This window comes from Xenopus laevis, chromosome 7S, assembly GCF_017654675.1.
Source record: "Xenopus laevis strain J_2021 chromosome 7S, Xenopus_laevis_v10.1, whole genome shotgun sequence".
Lineage (NCBI taxonomy): Eukaryota > Metazoa > Chordata > Amphibia > Anura > Pipidae > Xenopus > Xenopus laevis.
Genome location: NC_054384.1, coordinates 56,508,985 through 56,533,006, shown reverse-complemented (window position 1 = coordinate 56,533,006; position 24,022 = coordinate 56,508,985). Strand labels below are relative to the sequence as shown.

The 24,022-nt window shown below is 38.6% G+C and overlaps 1 protein-coding gene across 3 annotated transcripts in view; it reads left to right on the top strand.

Annotated features, from left to right (window-relative positions):
- The window catches only part of ntm.S (neurotrimin S homeolog), a 778,399-nt gene that overhangs the window by 639,691 nt on the left and 114,686 nt on the right, over positions 1 to 24,022 (top strand). For all 3 annotated transcript variants that reach the window (XM_041571292.1, XM_018227680.2, XM_018227679.2), the window contains exon 3: positions 15,031 to 15,263. In XM_041571292.1, the coding sequence (XP_041427226.1) occupies positions 15,031 to 15,263 (233 nt within the window). The remainder of the gene's footprint in view (positions 1 to 15,030; positions 15,264 to 24,022) is intronic.

Here is a 24,022-nt window from a genome sequence, read left to right as displayed (position 1 = left end):
GTACTGAGCCTGTTGGACCTTTTTTAAGCCATTTGGACTTTTAAAAGGTTCTCATTTTCTTCGCTAGTTATTCAGATATTTAAAGGTTCTTGTATTTTTTAATGCATTAAAGGGGTTGTACACCTTCAAAACTTTTTTCAGTTCAGTTGATTTCAGATAGAATACCTGAAATAATGACTTTTTCTGATGGCTTTCCATTTTCTATTTGTGATCGTTTTTCTAATATTGAAATGTAAAGTTTAATTTTTCACTTTCTAAAGCAGCTCTGGGAGGGGGACTATACCACACTATTCAAGGTGACTCTTTAACTGTTCTAAATTAATACAGTTAGTTAGTAATGGGCGAATCTGTGGCATTTCGCTGAAAAAAACCTGCAAATTTAGCGAAAAATTCACAAAACAGTAAAAAATTTGCAAAATGCATTAAAGTCAAAGGCGTCTGAATAATTTGACGCACGTCAATTCTGATGCTTGAAATTTTTTTTTTTTTTTTTGCGTCAGATATTTTGCCTGTGATTTTTCACTGCAGTTTCGCTAATTTATTTGCTGGCGGCGAAATGTGGAAATTCCCAGCAAATCCATGCCTGGTGAATTTATTCACCCATCACTACATTTAGTTGGCAGCTGTTAGAATTGATACAATAATATTCTACAGCTACTGCCTAGAAATGTATCAACTAAGTGTAGCAATTAAATGTACCACATCTTAACAGTTTAGAATGCTCCTGGATCACTGAGCTTCCAGACTAAAACCCCGAAGGCAGAAACATTAAAGGGCACCAATCATAACTAAAATCATTTACTTAGTAAATTCAATTTGTGAAAGTTCAAGATATCCGATTTTTTAAACAGTTAGAATTGTTTGTATAATGTAAATCAGCTCACTATACCTTCTGCAAGATCCCCCCTATCTCCACTGCAGTTCTAGCTGAGGCAGGCATCTTGGATTTCTCTATCTTCTCCTACCTATATATTCACAGCCAACAACAGCTCTGAAATCTCGCACATGCTCATTTGAAATTCCTTGGTTGCTTAGCAACCCTTCTAAACTATTTTAAAATCAGCCAAACCTCTGTGTTAGCTGCGGTTCAGTAGTGCTGCCACCTTCTGGAAGTTAGTGTGTGCCCTTCATTTTAATGACATCACCAGCAGGGGACAAGATAGGGAAATCTTATGACACTTCTAGTGGAGGAGTTTATTAAAACAAGGCATTCTGGGTAGAATACTCAAGGCAATGCTACAATCTGAGCATGCTCCTAAAATTTGCATGTTATAGTCACTGTTATAGTCACTGTATGGACTCTCTCAGTGAAAGAACCCATTTGACAAAGTAAGAAATTTGTTTTGAAAAAATTTGCTGCGAGTCGCGAAGATAAAAAAGTCGCAAAGACAAAAATGCCAACATGACAAAGAGTAGTCATATGAAAAAACTCCCGTTGACTTTAATGCATTTGGAAAAAATGTTGCTGTTCCACAATTTTTTTAGCAGTTTCACAAATTTTTTGTTAAAGCAAAACAAGACAGATATCACCACCTAGAAAACCACTAAAATGAGAATGTGGATAAATGGGCTAATGAACTGATCTTTATTAGCTGAAATAAGGATGGGGCTAACGTCAGAAACTCATTTAACATTTAAAATGAATCAGATGGAGTGAAAAGCTTGCTGGGCATCAGCAGAACCAAGCAGGGCAATAGAGGTGTGCAGTGGTAAACACTAAAATAAAGTAATTGTTGCTCTGCAGATCTGTGCAAAGCTAACTGCATTTTGTAAAAAATAAACATTTCCTCATTCTTCTTGGTTAATATGTTACTTAACTTGAGTTCTCATGTACTGTAGTCCTGTATTATTCTTTTATAGAAGTACATCACAGCCTGTGGTGACCTTTTGTAAGGTTGGACTCCTTTCTGTCCTGAAGGATCTAAGAACATATATAACAGGAATGCATATAAAGATCTCAGCTTAGTATTTTAGGTCGTGTGGTGTATTGGCATTTGGCAGGTTCCCTCAGAAACATTTTCTGAAATATTTGTGTAGCTTATACGTTTTTTAAAAAAGAAGTTACTTCAAATACATACATTATTGCCACTGCCAAAGCTGTCAGAATGGAGACATGTGAAATAAGTGGGTCTGTTCAGAAGAGGCCTCTTGAGTTCAATCTGTTCAGTTTGACTGGTGATGAATATCTAAATTCATAGGCAGTGTTTTTGATTGTGAATATTGCTATGTCCTTAACCCTGAAAAACGTATTCTCTGTTTGTCTGTGAAGCATCGATATTACATGCACAGTTATCAATATAATTAGAAGCACAAATTGTCTTGTGTACCATTTACCAAAGAATGACCATTGAAGGTTAGAAAAATATTTGTAATCAAACTGAAGTAATGGCCGTTTTTGAAAGAAGAAGATAAACATACTGTACATACTAGATTTATGCATTTTGTTCTTCCAAAATCCTCTTGATATTCGAAGGGCAAGGTGACACGGATCGTTTTTATGGTACGCTTTTAAAAAACGTGTGGTCGAGTGTAAATACACGTGAAATTAAGCCCTACTGAAAATAATGTAATAAGTCAATATCTGCCACAAGATGCCAGTATTTGCGTTATTAAGCCGAAAAAAACAAGTTGCCAAGGAAAACCCTATTATTAAACTCTATGGGATACACAGGTTTGGAAATACACTTAGCTGAAATATGCATCGTACTTTTAATATGGTGGCCAAACTCTAGCGGGATGGAATGCATCTGCAGCACTGTCTGTGTTTTTTTCTCATGCTTTTTTTTCACAAAAGTTTAATAAAATTCTTCAGAGCGGAATTGTGGAGAACGAGCAAAAACAGAAATGCATGTTGAAAAAAGAAAACTACATGCTGAAAAACATACATTATTATGCACATGTGGTTTCATTGGCGTATTTATGCTCCACTTGACCGAGCATTTTTAAAAATGCCACATAAAAATGCACCGTGTGACCTCGCCCTTAGTCAGAGCAAGCCGTTTGCAAATGAATGGAATAAATATGTACAAGGGGGACTAAGTAATATCAGGTGCAAAGTTTGCCTCAGCTCTGCTGAACCTTACCTGGTAATCAGCAACTAGCATTTTTCTTCACAGTCCTTCACTTTCTATTTTTTCTCCATATTTTGAACATTTTTTTTTTTTCAAATAAATCTAATTGTTAGTGATATCATTATATTTTTTATTCTTCCATTACTCAGAGAAAACCTGGGCACAGTTTCACCTTTGGCATATTAGCAGTTGGAATCTATTTCCACTTTATTAGACATGCAGATTACTATTCCTTTCACAATATAAGCTAAACAGACTCTAAGATTTGGTCATTGAGTATGCCCACTGCTTTCATACTCTTTGGCAGCAACATGTGATGATTTGATATCTGGTTTAATGTGTAAAAAGCCCATTTGCAGCTAAAAAAACAAGATAAAGGGGTATTGTAGCTGCAAACAAGAGATTTGTACAAAAATGTTATTAAATATTTTTCAATAAAGCTTCAATTTGTAGATGTATTGCTAAACATTTTCATTCAAACGACAGAGCTAAAACGAATGATGTTGCATTTCATTCTTCTTGCAACAAAGGAGACATGGTTGCCTGATTATTATATAGGTAGATGGCAAAAAATCACAGAGCAGCCACAGTAGCCAATAACCACAGAGGTACAAAAGAGCCTAATGCCGGCTAAGCATATTTGTACTTTCTACATTCTATTTATGGATATAAAAATGTTTATATGCTGATATCTACTAGGTCACAGTTTACCAAAACCTGCTAACTGTATGGACAGCTAACCCTCATGTAAAAAAAGAAATACCCTGTCATTTTGAGACATTTTGATAGAGTGAAATTCTGCAAAAGCTCATTTACAAAGTTAAAAAGGCTCCCTAACTTGGGAGAAGAAGACTAGCTCTTTGCAATCCATGCAGAATGACCAACAGTTGCTCCAGCTGGAGCAGGGTGCAAAGTATGAAAAACATGGTGGCCTCCATCTGTTTTTTTTTCCCTGCCCCACTGATTCAAAATGAACACTTAATACAATCCACATACTATAGGTAGCTCACAGAATCAATAATGGTTACCTGAAGGTTTTATTACTTCTAAATGCATGTAGCTAAATCAGAACAATTTTTGTTTTTCATTTTTAATACTCTAGAAGCTTAGAGTAGAACTATCAAGCTGAATGGAAATAGCTGATGCATTAAGGGTCATATGTATTATGCTGTGTAAAACAAAATTTGCGTGTAAAGCTGTGTAAAATAAATGGTGAATTTATCAAGGTGTGTGCAATGTTACGCCATGCAAAAGCCATATTTGATGCTGTTATTTTACATTGCTTCAGGTGGAAGTCACTCTTAAAACTCTTAAAAATGTACACCGTTTTTTACACTGCGACGCTTGGCCATGTGTGGTGTTATTATCCCACCGTTTTTTACACAGCATAATAAATATGCCCCTTTAAGTGCATCATGAACTATGGTTTAATACTTTAACCATTAGTAATCTGAAATATAAGTTAGATCAAAGTTAATTCAGAACAGAAAGAAAAAACTGCATTTCTTTGCTGTGATATTGAGCACTTACATTGGCCTACAGCAAAGAAGCATGAACAGATCCGATGACATATACTGTAGAGGATATACAAGGAATTTTAGTTTTATATAGTGAAGTAGTGATGTTGCTTATCCAGAATTTTCATATTTCCACAAAAAAACTAATCCTCCAGAAAACATTTGACCAAATACAGAACAGAATCAGAACTGTATGCTGTATTTTCAATAAGAAAAAAAAATTGCATCATCCAAAAAACAAATTGTCACCTTCAGTTGTCCAGTTTTTCAAAAACCACATTGCATTAAGGGTTTGGTCGGAAATCGTCAATTTACTAACGGGTGCAGGCGGCAATTCGCTAGCACTCATTCGCACTCTATCGCCAGGCAACAATTCGCTCTGGTGAATGAATGTTACTCCGCAAATTCACAAAAATGCGGATTTTACTGAACGTTACCTCTTCCGCCAGAATTACCTTCACCAGCTTAGACCAGGTTAAGTGCACTGGAATGCATAGATCTTCCTCAATCTTCTGTTACTTACATCATCATATTCTTTAGTGGAAAAAGCATCAAAGTTCAAAAACACTGGTGTCTTTCCCTTTTTTTCAGAGTGATAGTCCTTAAAAATTGTTTTTGGGAACTGGTTTCCGCCATACATTTTCTAACATATGGAACATTAACTATACAGTGGACACATGTGTAGGGCATTATAACAACTCTACAAATACATTACATGTGTAATTAACAAAGGAAATGTTAAGTATTTGCTGCAACATATAACATAAAGAAATAATTGTAATAATAAATTAACCTGAGCAACTTTTCGCCTGTTAGTGAATCTGCCCCATAGTCTTGATGCAGTGTCTAGCTTTTTTTCTGTCAGACTGCCCAACACATGTGAAATTACTTTTGGGGCAAAGGGTTAAAAGCACATTCTGCTACAGCCAAGCATTCTTAAAATATTCTGAGAAGGTGGAAGCTGTGATTGGTATGCATTAGGTGAGTTTCAATGAAAATTAACATGTAATTGCTTCAAATGAAGTAAGTGAGAGGAGGTAATCTGTTCTTAAATTGGATTCACAGAGTTTTTGTGGGAACCATAATGTGGCTGGAACATGAAATATGTTTCAACCTCTTGAGTGCCAGAGGCTTCACAATAAGATACCCTAAAAAAAAACCTCCCTGGAAGACTTCTGCACTGATTCATTTCTTTTCTTTCAAACAAAGGAACTAGTTCATTATATTAATGTAAGACACGCTACTTACATGGAACAGGGAAATGAACCAGGTTTAACCTTGAAGGCATCTTTGAGCATTGATGCAGAACGTAGTACAGGAAATTACCTTCCAGATGTGAGCTAGTTAATAAGGCAGGATTATGTGCTATAGTGATTGAATGCAGAAATGTTCTTTAATCTGCATTTCAGTCATTAGAGGTTCCTGTGAGGGCCTTTTTGCGATTACAAAACTTCAATCTTTTTTTTCTCTCCCCTCTTGCTCCCTTCCCATTATGTTTCATTGCCCATTACATTTCTCTATTATATGCTTTTATATTTATATCATTGTTATATTCTATTTCAAACTTCCTCAAGTCTTTATTATATCAATTCCACTTCATGTTCCTTCCCCCCTCTTCTTCATGCTTATTTAATGTTTGACCCTGTTCCTTGGAGCCAACATTGCCTTAGGGCTTGTTTTACCCTTGACTTTGGACTTTGGATTTTTATGGTTTTGTTGAGTATAGAAAGGTCCATTAGATTTACATAACATAGACACAATGAATAAATACATCAGTGTTTTATCTGCAAATGAATATACATTGCTAGAGATGTTAGATAGCAGAGATTGGTACTAATATATCCAGTTTGGTATTTCCAGATATATGTATGTTCTTTGGGTGCATTGAGAGAACTTTTGGAGGTTATAGAATCATATAAGTCAGGGGTGTCCAAACAAAGGGCAGATTTGGTGAGGTGAAAATGTGTGGGGGCCGACCATTCAGCTTGACATCCATTCCGAGGTAGCAAGCTTGCAATCAGGACCATTCATTCCTGGAGATTGACACGTACATGGCATTTAGGAATGGAGAAGTGGAGTCTGTTTGGACTTATTTTCCGTGCCTCATTTAAACAAGGAATCGTATAGCCGTAATATTTGGGCACATTAGTCATTAGTGAAATGATCTATACTGCTGCATGTGTGCTGAATGTGTTAGCAGTAGACACGTACTGGCATGTAGTGATGCCCAGGCCTGGATTTGTGGCGAGGCAACAAAGGCCCAGGCCTAGGGTTGCCACCTTTCCCTAACATTTTTACCGGCTGGTGGGGGTCAGGAACAAAAGAGGGCGGGCCGTGATGTAAAAGGGGGTGGGCCGCGACACGGCACAAAAGTTATATTTCCAGGGGTTTGGGGGCGGGCCAAGGGGTCCTTTTAAGGGTATTTACCGGCAGCTACATTGCTTGTAAATTTGTAATACTGGCCCCAGCCTTGGCAGGTGTTTTACGGCTAGGCTGGTAAAATACTGGCTGGATGGCAACCCTACCCAGGCCTAGGGTGGCACTATTTTAGGTTTGGCATGCTGCCCAGCTGCAATCCAAGGGAGCCCTGGGGATGCATACTCCTGTATGCATCATACCCAGTGCTCCGACGCATTCACACAGGGGCGATGCGAGTGCAGGTGCCGGCTATAGGACCCAGTGGCCCCCAGAGCGACGGAGCACAAAATCCGGGCCTGGTGACATGCTGCTCTTGCATAGTTTACTATACTGACATGTCAGTACGTCTATTGAACGTTTAGGCCCTAAAGAAGTATGCAAGATTGGTGTGTCACTACGTGCCAGTACGTGTCTATTGTTAACACATTCAGCACATAGACCAAGTGGCAGATCATTTCATTATTGTGCCCAAATATTACTGCTACAGCTACGCGATTCCCAGGGCTGGTAGAAAAAAGCAGCCCTGGCAAAAAAAAACAAAGCAGCCCACTTCAGGTATAGGTTCGGTTATCTGGAAACCCATTTTTCAGAAAACTCCAAATTAGGAAAGGCCATCTCCCATAGATTCCATTATATTCAAACAATCCAAATGTTTAACATTGATTTCATTTTCTCTGTAATAATAAAACAGTAGTTTGAGCCAAACTAAGATATAATTAGTCTTTATTGGGAGCAAGTTTTTTTAATCCATTCCTTGGACACAATTATACAGGGGAATATTAGATAAAAACCTGTGAACAGATGCCCAAAGCCTGTCATGTCCTGCATAGAAAACTGCACATAGATAGCTAGAATCTCAGCTGCCATAAAGCAGGACAAGACTGCTGTGAATAATTAAACTGTCCAGTGATAGTATCAGTATCATGACATAACAGAGTTATGACAAGTGTCCCATATGTGGTAAATAAATCTGCATTAAAATGTATCCAAACAGGATTTTCATAAAGATCTATTTACCACACGATAATATTACTATTATTAATCTGCTGAACTATAACTATTCACAGCATCATGAGCTAGGGCTATTCCATGTGGGATTGCGCTGAGAAGCTAGATTTATGCTGGCAGATTAGAACAGATTGCAAGATTGAACTCCAAATTTTTTTAACAGCAAAGGGGGCTGTGATGTATAGGAGCAGTGTGTTGACACATATCATTCTGGGCTGTATGTGGCATAAAAGAGTGGGGGAGTGCTTTGAAACAGACATCTGTAGGACACAAGACTGCTTGCAAATGAAGAATTCTTTCACAAAAATGAACTAAAAACACTTTTTTCTAACATATAAGGCAACTCACACACAGTGCAGATTTCAAAATGTACATAGGTTATATGCAGAGACAATGAGCCTGAAGTTGCATAGAAGTTAGGGAAAAACTAAAGAATACATCCACCCATATCAGTGAAGACACTGTTTAACAGATAGGATGAGAAGTGGCAGTCGGGATCCAAAGCAGTTCGGTTTTAGGTTCTGAGGTAACAATTACTAGCAAAGCAAAAGTTTAAGCAAAAAATACTCAGTGTGACCTATAACTTTAGATGAACAGTATTATTTATATATATGTATTTTTTCATGTCAGTATCACTTTAAGTAGCAGGAAGTAGTTGTTCTTACCTGCCCTTTCTCTGTACAGTTGGGGGGTGCAAGGGGGGAAGTGCAGAAGAAAATTCCATCCCTCCCTTCATCAGCAGGAATTAATGGAGCGTTTCAAAAGCACTGCAAACTTGCTCATGTTTCCCCCGTGCAGCTCTTCAATTTCTTCTGCTCACTTCTACTGGTAGAAAATGTTAGTGCAGGTCCTGCAAAATTACATTTCTCTCTTCATCTGAGCGCAAGGGCCCTGCGCACAGGAGATCACACACTGTCCATGCGGCCCATTTACACTGCATGGGCAGCGGCCCAACGGGCATTTGCCCGTATTCACAAATGGCCAGTCCGGGCCTGGCGATTCCTGATTGCACTGTGCTGGGGGGGCCACATTATTATTTATTTCATGATAGAGACTGCGACCCAGTGTAAATTTGAAAACGGGTCGCAATTGGCCAGCGGGCCTGACTTTGGACATGACTGATATATGTGCATGGATTAAAAAGATTTTGCAGCTAAATCAGTTCCAAGCACCAGGTTTTTAGTGTTCTGACCCAGTTATATTTTCAGTTACCATCTGGCAAATAACCAGGCTCTATTTCTTATACTGTCCATGGTCATATTTTTATGTTGAAGCGTACTAGAAGATTTTAACAAGAGGATTTTTACTGTATTCATTCACAGCACAGGAGGTATTTGCCATTCTGTAGAAAGAGTTTAAGATGAAGCAAGTTGGAAGTTTCCTATTTGCACACACAATAAACCTTGATTCTTGCTTCCAAATAGTCTTATTTTACTTTATCTCACATCATATCCAATGTAGTTCCCTGCAGAGTTGTGCTAAGCTTTTGTTAGTTAGTATTTCTATTTCTCCCAAGCTGGCACTTTCTTCCCAATAAGTTTCTCTCACTAAGTTTATGGTAGTACATGGAAAGCTCCAAGAGGGTTTTTAGCAAGAGCTCACAGGGACTGTCATTCCCCTATAACTAGTATTTATGAAGTACTGGCACAATACCGAGAAACAGGCTGCAAGCTATTTTTTATGGATGGGGGGATTATTTTTTCTACAGCTGCAAACATGATGAAATGTTCTAGTAATTTTAGAGAAGGTCGTAGCCTCAGTAGCCTTTGTGTGTTTCTATATTCCATTTCTGTGAAAACACTGCAGATGCAGAGACTCCTTTGATCAGCCATTGTTTCAGGGCTTAATAGTTATGCAAATGAGAAAGAGAAGAATCTGGCAGAAAAACGGGCAATAGGGACTCCATATTCCCTTTGCTTATTTCTGTGACAAATACTAGAGTCTGGTTTGTTTACAGACGTCTTTCCAGAAGGGGAGATTATCTGCTGCCTTCAGTCCGGATCTCAGGAGGGGCAAAAAGGAGATGATACAGGCATTTTTGGAACTGAAAGGCATTAGCTAAGCAAAGTAAAATAACGAATTTGATAATTATAAAAAAAGGTCCAGGGGCCAGACAGAAAATTGAGTGAATGACGTATTGGAAAAGCTAATAAAATAACATGGTTTATCTGAAAAAAGCATAGTGAAGTGACCACTGTGTCCCATAGAGATTTTTTAAATAGGTTTGTTCTGTCTTGCAATAAATTTGATATACGGCAGTAAACCCACACAAAATATGATGATAATCTGTAATCTTATTAAAGAAAAAGAAAAAATGATATTTATATAGCAAATGTTTTTATAAATAGTTTTCTGTTGTATAGTACCAATACTATCAGTATTGCTTTTTTAAAGGGGAACTCAGGCTTCCAAACCAAAATTTGATAAAGAGGCCCACATAACACAGAAACCCCTAATATGCCCATCACACATACCTGTTTCTTTAAAAAGTATGAATACATGCCATTTTCTATGCTGCAATCCAGTGGGTTAACAGTTCTCTTTCTGCATCATTTTAGGAAGGAGGGACTAATGCTGATGTTACAAATTGCAACAACTTCTCCACAGCTTATAGAAAGCATGCAGGAGCTAAATAACCCACAATGCATTGCACTGTGATGCTCTGTTCCTTAGGAAGATGCAGTCTAAGGACAGCTGGCTGTTGATACAAAGTAACGGTAGTCAGACATCTCAGCAAAGTAGTCAGAAAGATCAGCAGAAGAGCAGGGGGCTAGGCTTAGAGAACCATTAAAAATCATGAAAAGTCTACATATTTTTTAATTGATGTATATTGTAAAGTTGCTTAAAATTATGTTTACTTTCAAAAAGATTAAGTTGTGTTTTTGTGTAGTTCCCCTTTAATGATAGCCTATCAATATTTCCCAAACTTTACAGACACCATTTACATAATACCTTTTTGAAATACAAAATGTTATATGGCTATATACCCATTAAGAGTGTGGGAATCTGCAATATTCTAAAATAAGGGATTCTGTCATGATGTTTATGGTTTAGCTTTAAATTACAAATATCATTTCTAATCATGTGTATTTTTTTAGTTGTAATACTGGTGTGTAGGCAGCCATATCAGGTCATTTTGCCTGGTCATGTGCTTTTAGCAAGAGCCAGCACTTCAGGATGGAACTGCTTTCCGACAGATTATTGTTTATGCTTATCAATGAACCTGACAAAGTCACAGTGGGACATGGATTTTTACTATTTAGTGCTGCTCTTATATCTACAAGGGAGCTGTTATCTGGTTACCTTCCCATTGTTCTGCTGATGGTGTGGAGGGGGTGATATATCGCTCCAGTGCAGCAGTAAAGAGTGACTGAAGTTTATCAGAACACATGACTGGGGCACCTGGGAAACAATTTGTCTAGCCCCATGTCAGATTTCAAGCTTACATATGAAAAAAAAAAAATCATAGGAACGTGTCAGTTTCAAGTAAATGCTGCATCTGGAATATTTCCCCACCTCTCCGACACTGCTAAATGATCTTCTGAACCATTTCAGAGACACTGGGCTGGGGGGCGGCACAATCCTTCCATAGGCTGATTACGAATCAAAACAGGACTTCAGCCTATGGAAGGATTGCTCAGCCCCCAGCCCTGCATCACTGAAGCAATGCGGAAGATCTGTTAGCTGTGTCAGTCGTTCTGCTGCACACAGGCTTGCGGGGCTGGGGGCGGCTTTAAGGGGAACTATTCCGTGTGCAGCATTTACTTCATACTGACACGTTCCTATGATTTTTATAGTAATATGTCAGTATCACTTTAAGGGTTTGGTCGGATATGTTTGGGGTAAGGCACTAATAATTTAGCTAAATAAAAATTGTTCCAAATACCAAAATCGATTTGCTGCATCCCTAAAAAGTCACCCACTTAACATATGTTTTGTCTCAATTTCTAAACTTGCATGGTATATTTTGTCTCCATGCAATGTGTAGCTTTTTTCTGTCAGACTGCCTAACACATGTGAAATTACTTTTGGGGCAAAGGGTTAAAAGCACATCTTCATTTTGAGTATGCTTATAGCTGCATTTTTAAAGAGCTATTAGGTCCGTTCATCAAATGAACTTGCTATAAAAGTACATAATGTGTCACAGTTACACTATGTTTGCTCTATGTTATATGTGTTTAACACTTATTAGCAGGCATGGGTAGGTTGCTGTAAAGAAAGGGTTAATTTTGTATACTTACCTGAGGTGAAAAATGTAGTCAGCGTATTCCCTGGCTTGATAGAAGGTCTCGTGCGACAGCTGGGTAGCAAAGAAAGCCGATGGATGATGGATGGTCATGTGACCTAGACAAAGGGGTATGAAAGCCGGTTCGCGGCTAGCTTACCTGTCAGTCGGCGAAGATCGGTGAAGGAGGAACATCCTCCAGATTTGCAAGCACAAACCCACCTTGTTTGTGTCATATATTAATTATATGTTGTTAATAAAAGATTAAAAAAAAAAATATATATATATATATATATATATATACTAGACATTAAGCCCGTTAAATTAACGGGCACTAGAACATATGTAGTCAAACATTTATAAAAACAGAATTGTTCTAGTCTAAAAAAAAATTCGCCAGAGACGGTCCGTGGGGCACATGCGCAGTAGCGCAATCCCACGGACACTGGGACTGGACACAGAGAAACTTTATTATATAGGATATATATATATATATATATATATATATATATATATATATATATATATATATATATATATATATATATATATATATATATATATATATATATATATATATATACATACTGGAGTAAAATCTAATTTTGTTATGTAATTAGTTTCCTGGCTGGCAGAATCAAAAGGCCGAACTATTTGGGATAGGCTACCCAATGAAGGAATTGGGCTGGCTAGTTTAAAGTATGTTGATATTACATGGTATGTTAAAAAATCTATTAATAAATTCTGCTGCGGCCATTCTCCAACTAAAGTAAGTTGTCATGTGTATTATTTGATATGTGTTATTTTCTGTATTATAGCATACCGTTCCCATGCACTGACAAAAAATTAGGGGGTAAAGTAATCAGAACCAGATCAGAAATGTGTGTTTATGCCGATGAAACAATGTATCATTCATTGTGCCTTTGGAACCACTGTGTTAATCCATAATGCTTTCTTACTAAAGAATCAATAGCTGCCAAATGGTTACTCTGCTTCATTTACCTGCTGATAGATCTCATCAAGTGTTATCATAAACTTTGACCTACAACCTGCTCTTAGTGCTTGAAGGTGAAGAAAGCAGTTCTGTAGTTTGGTTTTTTACTTATGGCGAACTGCTACTCTTGTACTGCCTTCAAGTCACCCATAATTTGATATAATTGTATTCGATGGGTTGCTAATACTATAGGAATCAGCTGCAGTAAGAACAGTAGGCTGTGTTCCAGTCACCTGTTGATTAGCTTATATTATTGTAGTGCACAACAACCGGCGGGCAACAAGCTAGACATTCCCACAGCAAGAAGAAAACTGTGTAAGAAAAAAGGTGTCCCTAACCTGCTTATAGAATCACACTATTTATGAGTGTAATTGTAAACGCTGACCTAAAACCTGCCCTTAGTGCTTGGAAGATGAAGAAAACAGTTCTGTAGTTTGGTTTTTACTAATGGCGAACTGCTACACTTGCACTGGCTTCATGGCACCCATAATTGTATTTTCAAGGGTTATTATGTCTAGAATAATTTGATATAATTGTATTCGATGGGTTGCTAATACTATAGGAACCAGCTGTAGTAAGAACAGTAGGCTGTGTTCCAGTCACCTGTTGATTAGCTTATATTATTGTAGTGCACAACAATGGGAGGGCTGCAAGCTAGACATTCCCACAACAAGAAGAAAACTGTTTAAGAAAAAAGATGTCCCCAACCTGCTTATAGAATCACACTATTTATGATGTTTCATGTAATATTTAATCTATAACTTACAGCAATTGAAACAAACCTAGGCTAGTTTTAGCATTGCTATAACAAAAATTCAAGTCAAATTGCAGCATTCTTTTCATGATAGAATGAAACATTTGTAAAGATCTGAAGTCAGCATGGCCTTCACAGAACTGATCTTTCTCTTTCCTACCTGAGGGAGATGAGATTTTCAGAGCATGTTATTCCGATCAATTTGCAAGCTTTAAGCTCTTTGAATACTTAAAGGAAAAAGTAACTGCCCATATTTGCCTACACTGCATTAAAAATACTTATTATACAAAATTCCACAGCTGAAACCAAATCGCATACGAAGCAACCATTTTTTTTTTGCAATGTTTGGATATGAGATAAGAGCTTAGGTCAGTTCTCTGCTAGGAAGTGGCTTTTTCACCTGGAAATTAAATGTAGTTTCCCATCAGACCTCACTGAATAGACCACATCAGACAGGGGGAAAAATGATAAAAAGGTGAAAAGCTGCACATTCATTTATTGCCTTGTTTATTCTTTTTTAAAATGCCAGCTTTCCTTGTGAGTTATAGCTAAGAAGTTTATATCAGATAATTTAAATATTATACTGCTCCCTGCAGACTCAATTTTCTGCCAGTACTCTTTCATATGAATCTTTCATCTGCTGTTTATGTCAATCAGATGGGCAAGGATTGTACAGAACATGTTTCTGTCTCTTGACCTCACTGTCTTTCTTCCCCTTCTTTACTGAATCCCTGCTCTCTGTGTTTACCATTTGGCCATTCAGTATTTTTTGTAACAGTCTTTTTGCCATCCCATTTGTGTGTCCTTTCTGTCTATCTGGCAGGCTGTCATCTGTATTGCTTTTAATTATGCTAGTGTTTTCATTCAGTTCATCCTTTAATTAGTACTGTATATATCCTCACTTGACTTACCTGCCTTGCCATGCTTTTACAGCCTCTGTTTAAGACTTCTACCTGTTGTCACTATTTAATTGATTCAGTATAAAAGGTTTCATCAATTGATAAGCACACAGCCTTAATTGTGTCCTTTGTTATCCCTTGCAGGTGCACAGTAGACAACAGAGTGACACGAGTGGCCTGGTTAAATCGTAGCACCATCTTGTACACTGGCAATGACAAGTGGTCAATCGACCCCCGTGTGGTGATTCTGGCCAACACAAAGAGTCAGTACAGCATTGAGATCCAGAATGTGGACATTTATGATGAGGGAGCCTACACCTGCTCTGTGCAGACAGACAATCATCCCAAAACCTCTCGTGTACATCTCATTGTGCAAGGTAAGCCATATTATCTATCAGTCTATCAAACAAGATATTTCAAAATACTTTGCTTGCAGCACAGTAAAGTATTAGAAATACATTCTGAAGCCCCCTTTTGTTGATATATAGCCTTTGCCAATGTAGCCTCATATATAGTACATTAAAACATTTATAATGTTAGCTACTTGTGTATTTTATGCATGTTTTAAGGCTGCATTTGTATTTCTCCATGTATAGAATAAAATTATTGTGGACTGGACACAAATCTTATAGATTTGCAGTACTGATATGAGATCCTGTCAGGACTTACCCTGGTAGTCTAGTGGGCAGCGGGGTCCACCGCCGCTCCTTCGGCGTGGACGCCCGCTGCGCAGCTCCTGCAGCTCCGGCTCACTTCCTGGTGCCGGTTTCCCCTAAGGCGCGCGCGCCGCGCACGCTCGGCTCTTAAAGGCGCAGTGACGCTGAAGTATGACGTCAGCGCGCAATGGCGCCAAATTCAAATGTATTTAAGGGGAATTTAGGTTTTAGCAAGTTGCCCGTTGTTAGGTTCAAATTAGCTTGTTCCTGGGTGCTATTACTTTATTCCTGATAGCTCTGCCGTGTTTGACCCTTGCCTGCCTGAATTACTACGCTGATCTCTCTAATCCTGACCCTGCTAGCCTGTGACTATTCTGACATCTCCAATCCTGACCTCTGCCTGTCCATTGACCATTCTACGTTTTCTCCATCCTGATTTTAGCCTGTCTGACTTCTCTACTGCTTGGGCTGGCCCGGCCTGCCTGTTCCTGTGGCTTCCTATCTTCTAACATCCTTGTAAGACAGTCGTGCCCCATTGCCTGCCAGAACTTATGCTTTGCACCTCTCGTTAAGTCCAGGTGGCATCTGAGTACGCCGAGGGCTCCTCCCGAGGCCAAAGGCTGTCACTTAACTGGTGAAGTCGAGCCGAGACCAGGGTGCTTGGCATCTGTTCTGGTGTAGGGTGCCGACCGTGACAGATCCGTTCTCTGGAGACCCGTTATCTAGAAAGCTCCAAATTAGGGAAAAGGCCATCTCCTATATACTCTATTATAATAAAATAATCCAAATATAAAAAAATTATTTATTTGTCTCTGTAATAATAAAATAGTACCTTGTAAAACTCAGTTATAATTAATCCTTATTGGAAGCAAACCCAGTTTATTGGGTTTATTTAATGTTTACATGATTTTCTAGTAGACTTAAGGTATGAAGATCCAAATTCCAGAAAGATCTGTTATCCAAAAAACTCCAGGCACTGAGCATTCTGGATAACAGGTTCCATACCTGTATTTTATTAGTCATACAGTATATAAACACTTTTTGGCTGCAATGTCCCTGTCGACAATTGTGTAGACCTTGGGGTAACATTGCTTTTTATTTCCAAACACCAGATTTATTAATGTTGTAGTTTGTCAGTTTCAGCCACATATGTATGAGTTCCAAATCAGAAAACAAAAACACTGTTGAGCTGTTTTATGAGCAACGGTCAATATACAAGGATTATAATGTAGCTGTTCGGAAACACATATCTTGTGTAGAGATGACAAATAGATTCTTTTTTACTTTCCCTGAATGCTGTATTCTACCTTATTCTGAAGGTGGCCATATTTTTCGCAAATCAGAACCTTCTCCATGCCTTGTGTCTTATGCTTGGGTCTCTAAATGTTGGGTTAAAACTCCCAGAATTCTTCAATATATCATCAAGGTTTAAAGCATGCTGGTTGTATTCTGAGGACCCAATGGTAAGAATTAGGGCTCTAGTCTACACGAAAGGGTGTTACTTCAGTTGGCGCAACTTTTGAACTATTACAGGAACATACTGTCCTGGGCTGAATAAACAGGGCAGGGGTCTGTTGGATTGTGCAAACTTCATTAAGACATTAATTTAAAGGAGAAGGAAAGCTACAGAGGCATTTTATTGCTAATAGATTAGCTGCAATAGTGCAACCTAGAATGTTATATTTGTTCTGTAGAATGTTTTACCATACCTGAGTAAAAAGCTCCAGAAACTCTCTGTTTGTTTAGAATAGGAGCTGCAGTATTAACATGGTGTGACATCACTTCCTGCCTGAGTCTCTCCCTGCTCTGGGCTCAGATTACAGTAGAGAAGGGAGGGGGTGGGGGGAGAGGAGCAAACTGAGCATGCTCTTGCCCAGGGCAATGAGGTTTAAGCTGAAGGCAGGAAGTCTGATACAGAAGCCCATGTGTACACAATAGAAGGAAAGAAATGCAGTGTTTCTTTTGACAGGGGACTCAGAGCAACATTACTTTGGGGGTTTATTGGTATATTTAGATGGACCTTTCTGATAAGGCTTACTTAGTTTTAACCTTTCCTTCTCCTTTAAAGCAATAGTTGTTTTCATTATATTTTGCTAGACCAGTCAAACCAGAGTTTCACAATGGACTTTTACCTTAGTTAGAAGACATTGCTATTGTGTATTCCGAAATTGTCATTTGTTGCACTAAAGCTGTTGATACAACTTTCACTTTATAATTTCCTGCCGCTTGAGTAAGCAGTAAAACAAATCATCTACAAATAAGTCCTGTGTATAATGACTAACATAGTAGATGAGGCTGAAAAAGACACGTCCATTAAGTTCATCCAGGGATGTAACTACAGAGGAAGCAGACCTTGCGGCTGCAGGCGGGCCAGGAGGTATAGGGGCCCCATGAGGCCCTAAATCATGTACAATTTTAATACATACTGGTGAAACAGGTCAACCTCTAGACAATTTGGGAGCCTGAAAAATAATTTGCTGTGGAGTAATAGCTAGTTACTCCACTGAGTTCATCCTGCCTAACTGCTAGTTAATGCAAGGGAAGACAACCTCCCTATCTGAAGCATCTCCCATTTGCCTCATAGTGAAAAAAAAAATTTCCTGACTTCAAGTGGGCAGTCTAACCAGTACCTATCTTATCTATGTGTTAAGTTGTATAAAAACTGTAGACGGTTGTGGCTTGTTCACAGAGATCATTTTGCATTTTAACAAATTGCCAAATTTATGGGGCAGAGTACAAAGAATACAGTGCTTTATCATAGTAATATACTAAGAAAAAATTATGTATGTTAGTTCAAAAAATTGGCAAAATACATTTTCAACACAAACCGTAATAATAGTACTTATGATGATAAAAATAGGTGTATATTGCATTTTTGACCTGGGATACTTTTTGTATAAGGATGAAATAGCAGTCCTTAGGTCTTATTCAAGGAGCACTTGTTCCCACACAATTGGCTTTGCAAACTGTACTTTACATCTTGCACAAAGAGCTGCAGCAAGTATTTCAAGCAGCCAGGCATTGTGCAATATTCAAAAATAAACATGGCCTTCCAGGATGCTCCCTCATTAATAAATGAGACAATGTAGGACCTGTCAATGGGGATACACTTTGAACCTACACAAAATTCATGTGTTTTGCATTAGTCTCCAAAGTTCATTATGGGCAGATACAGTCATATGAAAAAGTTTGGGAACCCCTCTTAATTCTTTGGAGTTTTGTTTATCATTGGCTAAGCTTTCAAAGTAGCAATTCCTTTTAATATATAACATGCATTACGGAAACAGTAGTATTTCAGCAGTGACATAACATTTATTGGATTAACAGAAAATATGCAATATGCATCATAACAAAATTAGGTGCATAAATTTGGGCATCCCAACAGAGATATTACATCAATACTTAGTTGAGCTTCTTTTTGCAAATGTAACAGACTCTAGACACCTCCTATAGCCTTTGATGAATGTCTGGATTCTAGATGGCGGTATTTTTGACCTTTCCTCCATACAAAATATCTCCAGTTCAGTTAAATTTGATGGCTGCTGAGCATGGAAATCCTGCAATAAAATCATCCCATAGATTTTCGATGATATTCAACTTGGGGGACTGAGACGGCCATTCCAGAATATTGTACTTCTCCCTCTACATAAATGCCTTTGTAGGTTTGAAGTGTGTTTAGGGTCATTGTCTTGTTGGAATATCCAACCCCTGTGTAACTTCAACTTTGTGACTGATACTTGAACATTATCCTGAAGAATTTGAAGGTAAAAAGGTCGCTGGCTCCAGCATGTCTTTTCACGTTGGGTACCGCTTTTTCACCTTCCATTTCCTGATCACATTCCTTACAGTTGAAACTGACAGTTTAAACCTCTGAGGTAGCTTTTTGGTTCTTTCCCCTAAACATTGATACTGAACAATCTTTGTTTTCAGATCTTTTGAGAGTTGCTTTGAGGATCCCATACTGTCACTCTTCAGAGAGAGTCAAACAGAAGCACAACTTGCAAATGGCCACCTTAAATACCTTTTCTCATGATTGGACACGCCAGCCTAAGAAGTTCAAAGCTTAACGGGCTAATCCAACCAATTTGGTGTTGCCAGTAATCAGTATTGAGCAGTTACATGCATTCCAATTAGCAAAATTACAAGGGTACCCACATTTTTGCACAGACAGTTTTTCCCATCATGTAGCATGCTAATTAAGATATTGTCTGCATTTCTATATACTTACTTGTTGTTTTATAAGGCAGTACTGTGTTAAAAGTCTAGCAAAAGGATTCTTACTGTTAATATGTAAAGATTTTGGCATAGGAGCACATAATATAATGAGAATACTGGGGGGGGGGGGTTTCTGCATGTTTATCAGCTTTCCCTCCCCCAAACGTATCCTGCTGAATTGTGCTTCTTATTACAATCAGTACTGGCTTTGTTAGCAGGAAATAACTTCCCACTTCATTTCCGAGCTGCGTTAATCTCCCATTCCCTGTCTATTGTTTGTTGCTTAATTACCTGGTCATTGTAGCCTGGCATATGAGCTGTTCAGTTGGAAGGGGGGTAGAGAGATAGACTGAGGGTATTTGGGGAGACAAAAAGAGCTGCATTGATCTTGGCTGTGTTGTGTCCCATATAGATAAACGGTTTTGAAGGATTTTTAAACTTCCTGTAGTGCTTATATTAAATTAAAACTCTTTAATCTACAGAGCAATTTTCCTTTACAAACAGAGGTAATGGTTTAGGAAAAAACCAGAATCTTACAAAACCTAACAAAGCTAAGGTCCATTAAATGTTCCTGCACTCTGGCCATTCAACAAAACAGTCAGCTTTCTGCCTGCTAATGACATTCTGATTAGGATGAGACAGAAGAAACATTACTGCTTTATGTTTACTGATTTATGTTTACCATATGTGGAATCAGATGCACCCACAGTTTTTTAGAGCACTGTTCTGTCAATTTAAGATATGATTTTGTTTTTTATTAGGAGCATCATTTCATGAGCTATAATGCAATATATCAATGAGATCAAGAGATGTACAGCTTCAACCAAGATGTGAAATCCTTTCCCTGAATAGTCAGACACCCAAATCATCACTGAACCTTAAAATATAATTGGAAGCTGCATGCCATTGATAGATATTAGCTTATGCTACTAAATGTAGTGCTAAGCTGTAAATCAGTAATAAGGTGAATTATGATTTTTTCAAAATTGGAGACAACATGCAGTAAGTGAGGACCAAAGCCCATTATCTTGTAATAGTGTGTAACCCTTTATTGGCACTAATATCCAGGGCCACACTGGGGTGTTAACCAGTGCTTGAATTGGGAACAAAAAAGTGAAGGGATGGTGGGGTGTGCCATGTGTAAGCCTGCCCACTGAACAAAGCCAGGGCAGGGGACATGCGATGCAGGTTTTTTTTGAGTCCACGCCCCCACTAGCTCAGGATGTAAATAAAGACTAAATCAGTATTTATAAGTATCCCCAGAACCCATAGCACTGAGGCAATATCATGTATAAATACCCCCAAAAGTCATAGAGGGTGTCACAGTGGCAATATCATATATAAATACCCCCAGAAATCATCGCAGTGACAGAATTACAGAAGGCAAGAAAAGATTTAATAGATTTGTGTAAGAAATGAGTTAAGGGAAGCGTTGGGGGGGGGGGGAAGTGCCAGCAGGCAGTACAAGTAATAAAAACTGCTTATCATTATACTGCTGCACTTAGTTCAGGGGGGAGAGGGGGAATCTGCAAAGTAGCAGCAACAGACACCAATTTCTATTAGCCAAATTCCAGGAGTCCGGCACATCCTGTGTGGCTTAATACAGAGGTAAAGATGTTAATGGGAAAGAAGAGAAAGGCATTTAAAAACTACAAATCTGTAGGGACAGAAGCTGCATTTAATGAATATAAACACTGTAATAAATGTTGTAAATCAGCAATCCGGAAGGCTAAGAAAAGAAATGAAGAGTTAATTGCGGTGGAGGTGAAAACTAACCCTAAAAAGTTTTTTAAATATATTAATAGTAAAAAGATGCAGGTTGAGAGTGTTGCTCCATTAAATAATGGTACCAGTATGGTTGTAACAGATACAGATAAGGCAAATGTGTTAAATCAGTTCTTTTCTTCAGTGTATACAATAGAGGAGTCTGGGTTCACAGGCTCACTTAATAACTGCACGAATGGTTCAGCTCAATCTAGTCAGTGGCTGACTCAGGATATGATTCAAAAAGCTTTAATACAAATTAATGTAAACAAGGCTCCAGGGCCTGATGGCATACACCCCCGGGTTCTAAGAGAGCTTAGTTCAGTTTTAGACCAGCCCTTATTTCTGATTTTCTCAGATTCACTGTCATCTGGTATGGTGCCTATGGATTGGAGAAAAGCTGATGTTATTCCAATATTTAAAAAGGGATTACGATCTCAGCCTGGCAATTATAGGCCAGTAAGCTTGACATCTGTGGTGGGCAAATTATTTGAAGGCTTGTTAAGGGATCACATTCAAAATTTTGTCCTAATGAATGGCATTATGAGCAACAATCAGCATGGCTTTATGAAGGATAGGTCATGTCAGACGAATTTGATTGCATTTTATGATGTGGTAAGTAAGATTCTGGATAGTGGGGGGGCAGTAGATGTGATCTATTTGGATTTTGCCAAAGCATTTGATACTGTTCCCCACAAACGACTGCTTTCTAAACTAAGGTCTGTTGGGCTTAATGAAGTCGTTTGCACATGGATAGGAAACTGGCTACAGGATCGGGTACAGAGGGTGGTTGTTAATGGGACATTCTCTACTTGGAGTAAGGTTCTTAGTGGGGTCCCCCAGGGCTCGGTATTAGGTCCACTTTTATTTAACTTGTTCATTAATGACTTAGGGGAGGGTGTTGTAAGTAATGTATCAGTGTTTGCAGATGACACAAAACTATCCAGCCCAATTAATTCCATCCAAGATGTGGCATCCTTGCAACATGATCTTGACAAACTGGCAATCTGGGCAGCTAAGTGGCAAATGAGATTCAATGTTGATAAATGTAAAGTCATGCACCTGGGATGTAAAAATATCCAAGCCACTTATACCCTTAATGGGACTGCACTAGGCAAATCCATTATGGAAAAGGACCTTGGAGTCCTTGTAGATGATAAACTTGGCTGTAGCAAGCAATGCCAGTCAGCAGCATCAAGGGCAAATAGGGTCTTGAGCTGTATTAAAAGGGGCATAGAGTCACGGGAGGAGGGGGTCATTCTTCCACTGTATAGAGCACTTGTAAGGCCCCATCTAGAATATGCCGTACAGTTTTGGTCTCCATCACTCAAACAGGACATTATTGTATTAGAGAGGGTACAGAGAAGGGCAACTAAGCTGGTAAAAGGTATTGAAAATCTTAGCTATGAGGAAAGACTGGCCAAATTGGGGATGTTCACGCTGGAGAAGAGGCGCTTAAGGGGTGATATGATGACTATGTATAAATATATAAGGGGATCATATAATAATCTCTCTAATGCTTTATTTACCAGTAGGTCTTTCCAGCTGACACGAGGTCACCCATTCCGATTAGAAGAAAAGAGGTTCCGCCTAAATATTCGGAAGGGGTTTTTTACAGTGAGAGCTGTGAAGATGTGGAATTCTCTCCCTGAATCAGTTGTACTGGCTGATACATTAGATAGCTTTAAGAAGGGGTTGGATGGCTTTTTAGCAAGTAAGGGAATACAGGGTTATGGGAAATAGCTCATAGTCCAAGTTGATCCAGGGACTAGTCCGATTGCCATTTTGGAGTCAGGAAGGAATTTTTCCCCCTCTAAGGCAAATTGGAGAGGCTTCAGATGGGTTTTTTGCCTTCCTCTGGATCAACTGGCAGATAGGTAGTTAATAAACAAAAAAAAAAAAAAAAAGGTTGAACTCGATGGACATGTGTCTTTTTTCAACCTTACTTACTATGTTACTATGTTACTATGTTACAAAGAATTTGCTTTCCAACCCCTTTACAGTGTGACTGTGAGATAGAAGGTATAGTAGAGAGATGGTGCCTATAGTAACAGCGGGGATAATAGTCTCTGGGAAGGGAGTGTGACTGTGGGATACCACAGGAACTGAAAAAAAGTGTTTAGAATGTGAACAACCCCATTAAAGGAATGGTTTACTTTACCATTAATGTACTAGCATATAGATAGAGCAACTCTATGACAGATTCCATTTGGTGTTTAGTGCTTGAATGGCAACAGACAGTAGGGGTGGGTTGGTATATAGAGCTTAGTATAGTAGAAGGGGTCCAGGGAGCCTGGTTAAAGGGCTTCTAGTTAGCCTGCTGATCATAGATAATGCTTCTGTACATACAAGGATACATTCACTTTTGTATCAAACTACAATTCCCAGTGTCCTCACCACGCAGCCTAGCCATAGCCACTGTGTAACAGCAACATAAGCATTTGGCCATCCCTGGTGCAAGGAGACTTGTTAGGCTGCCCCTCATCCATCCCACCACCTCT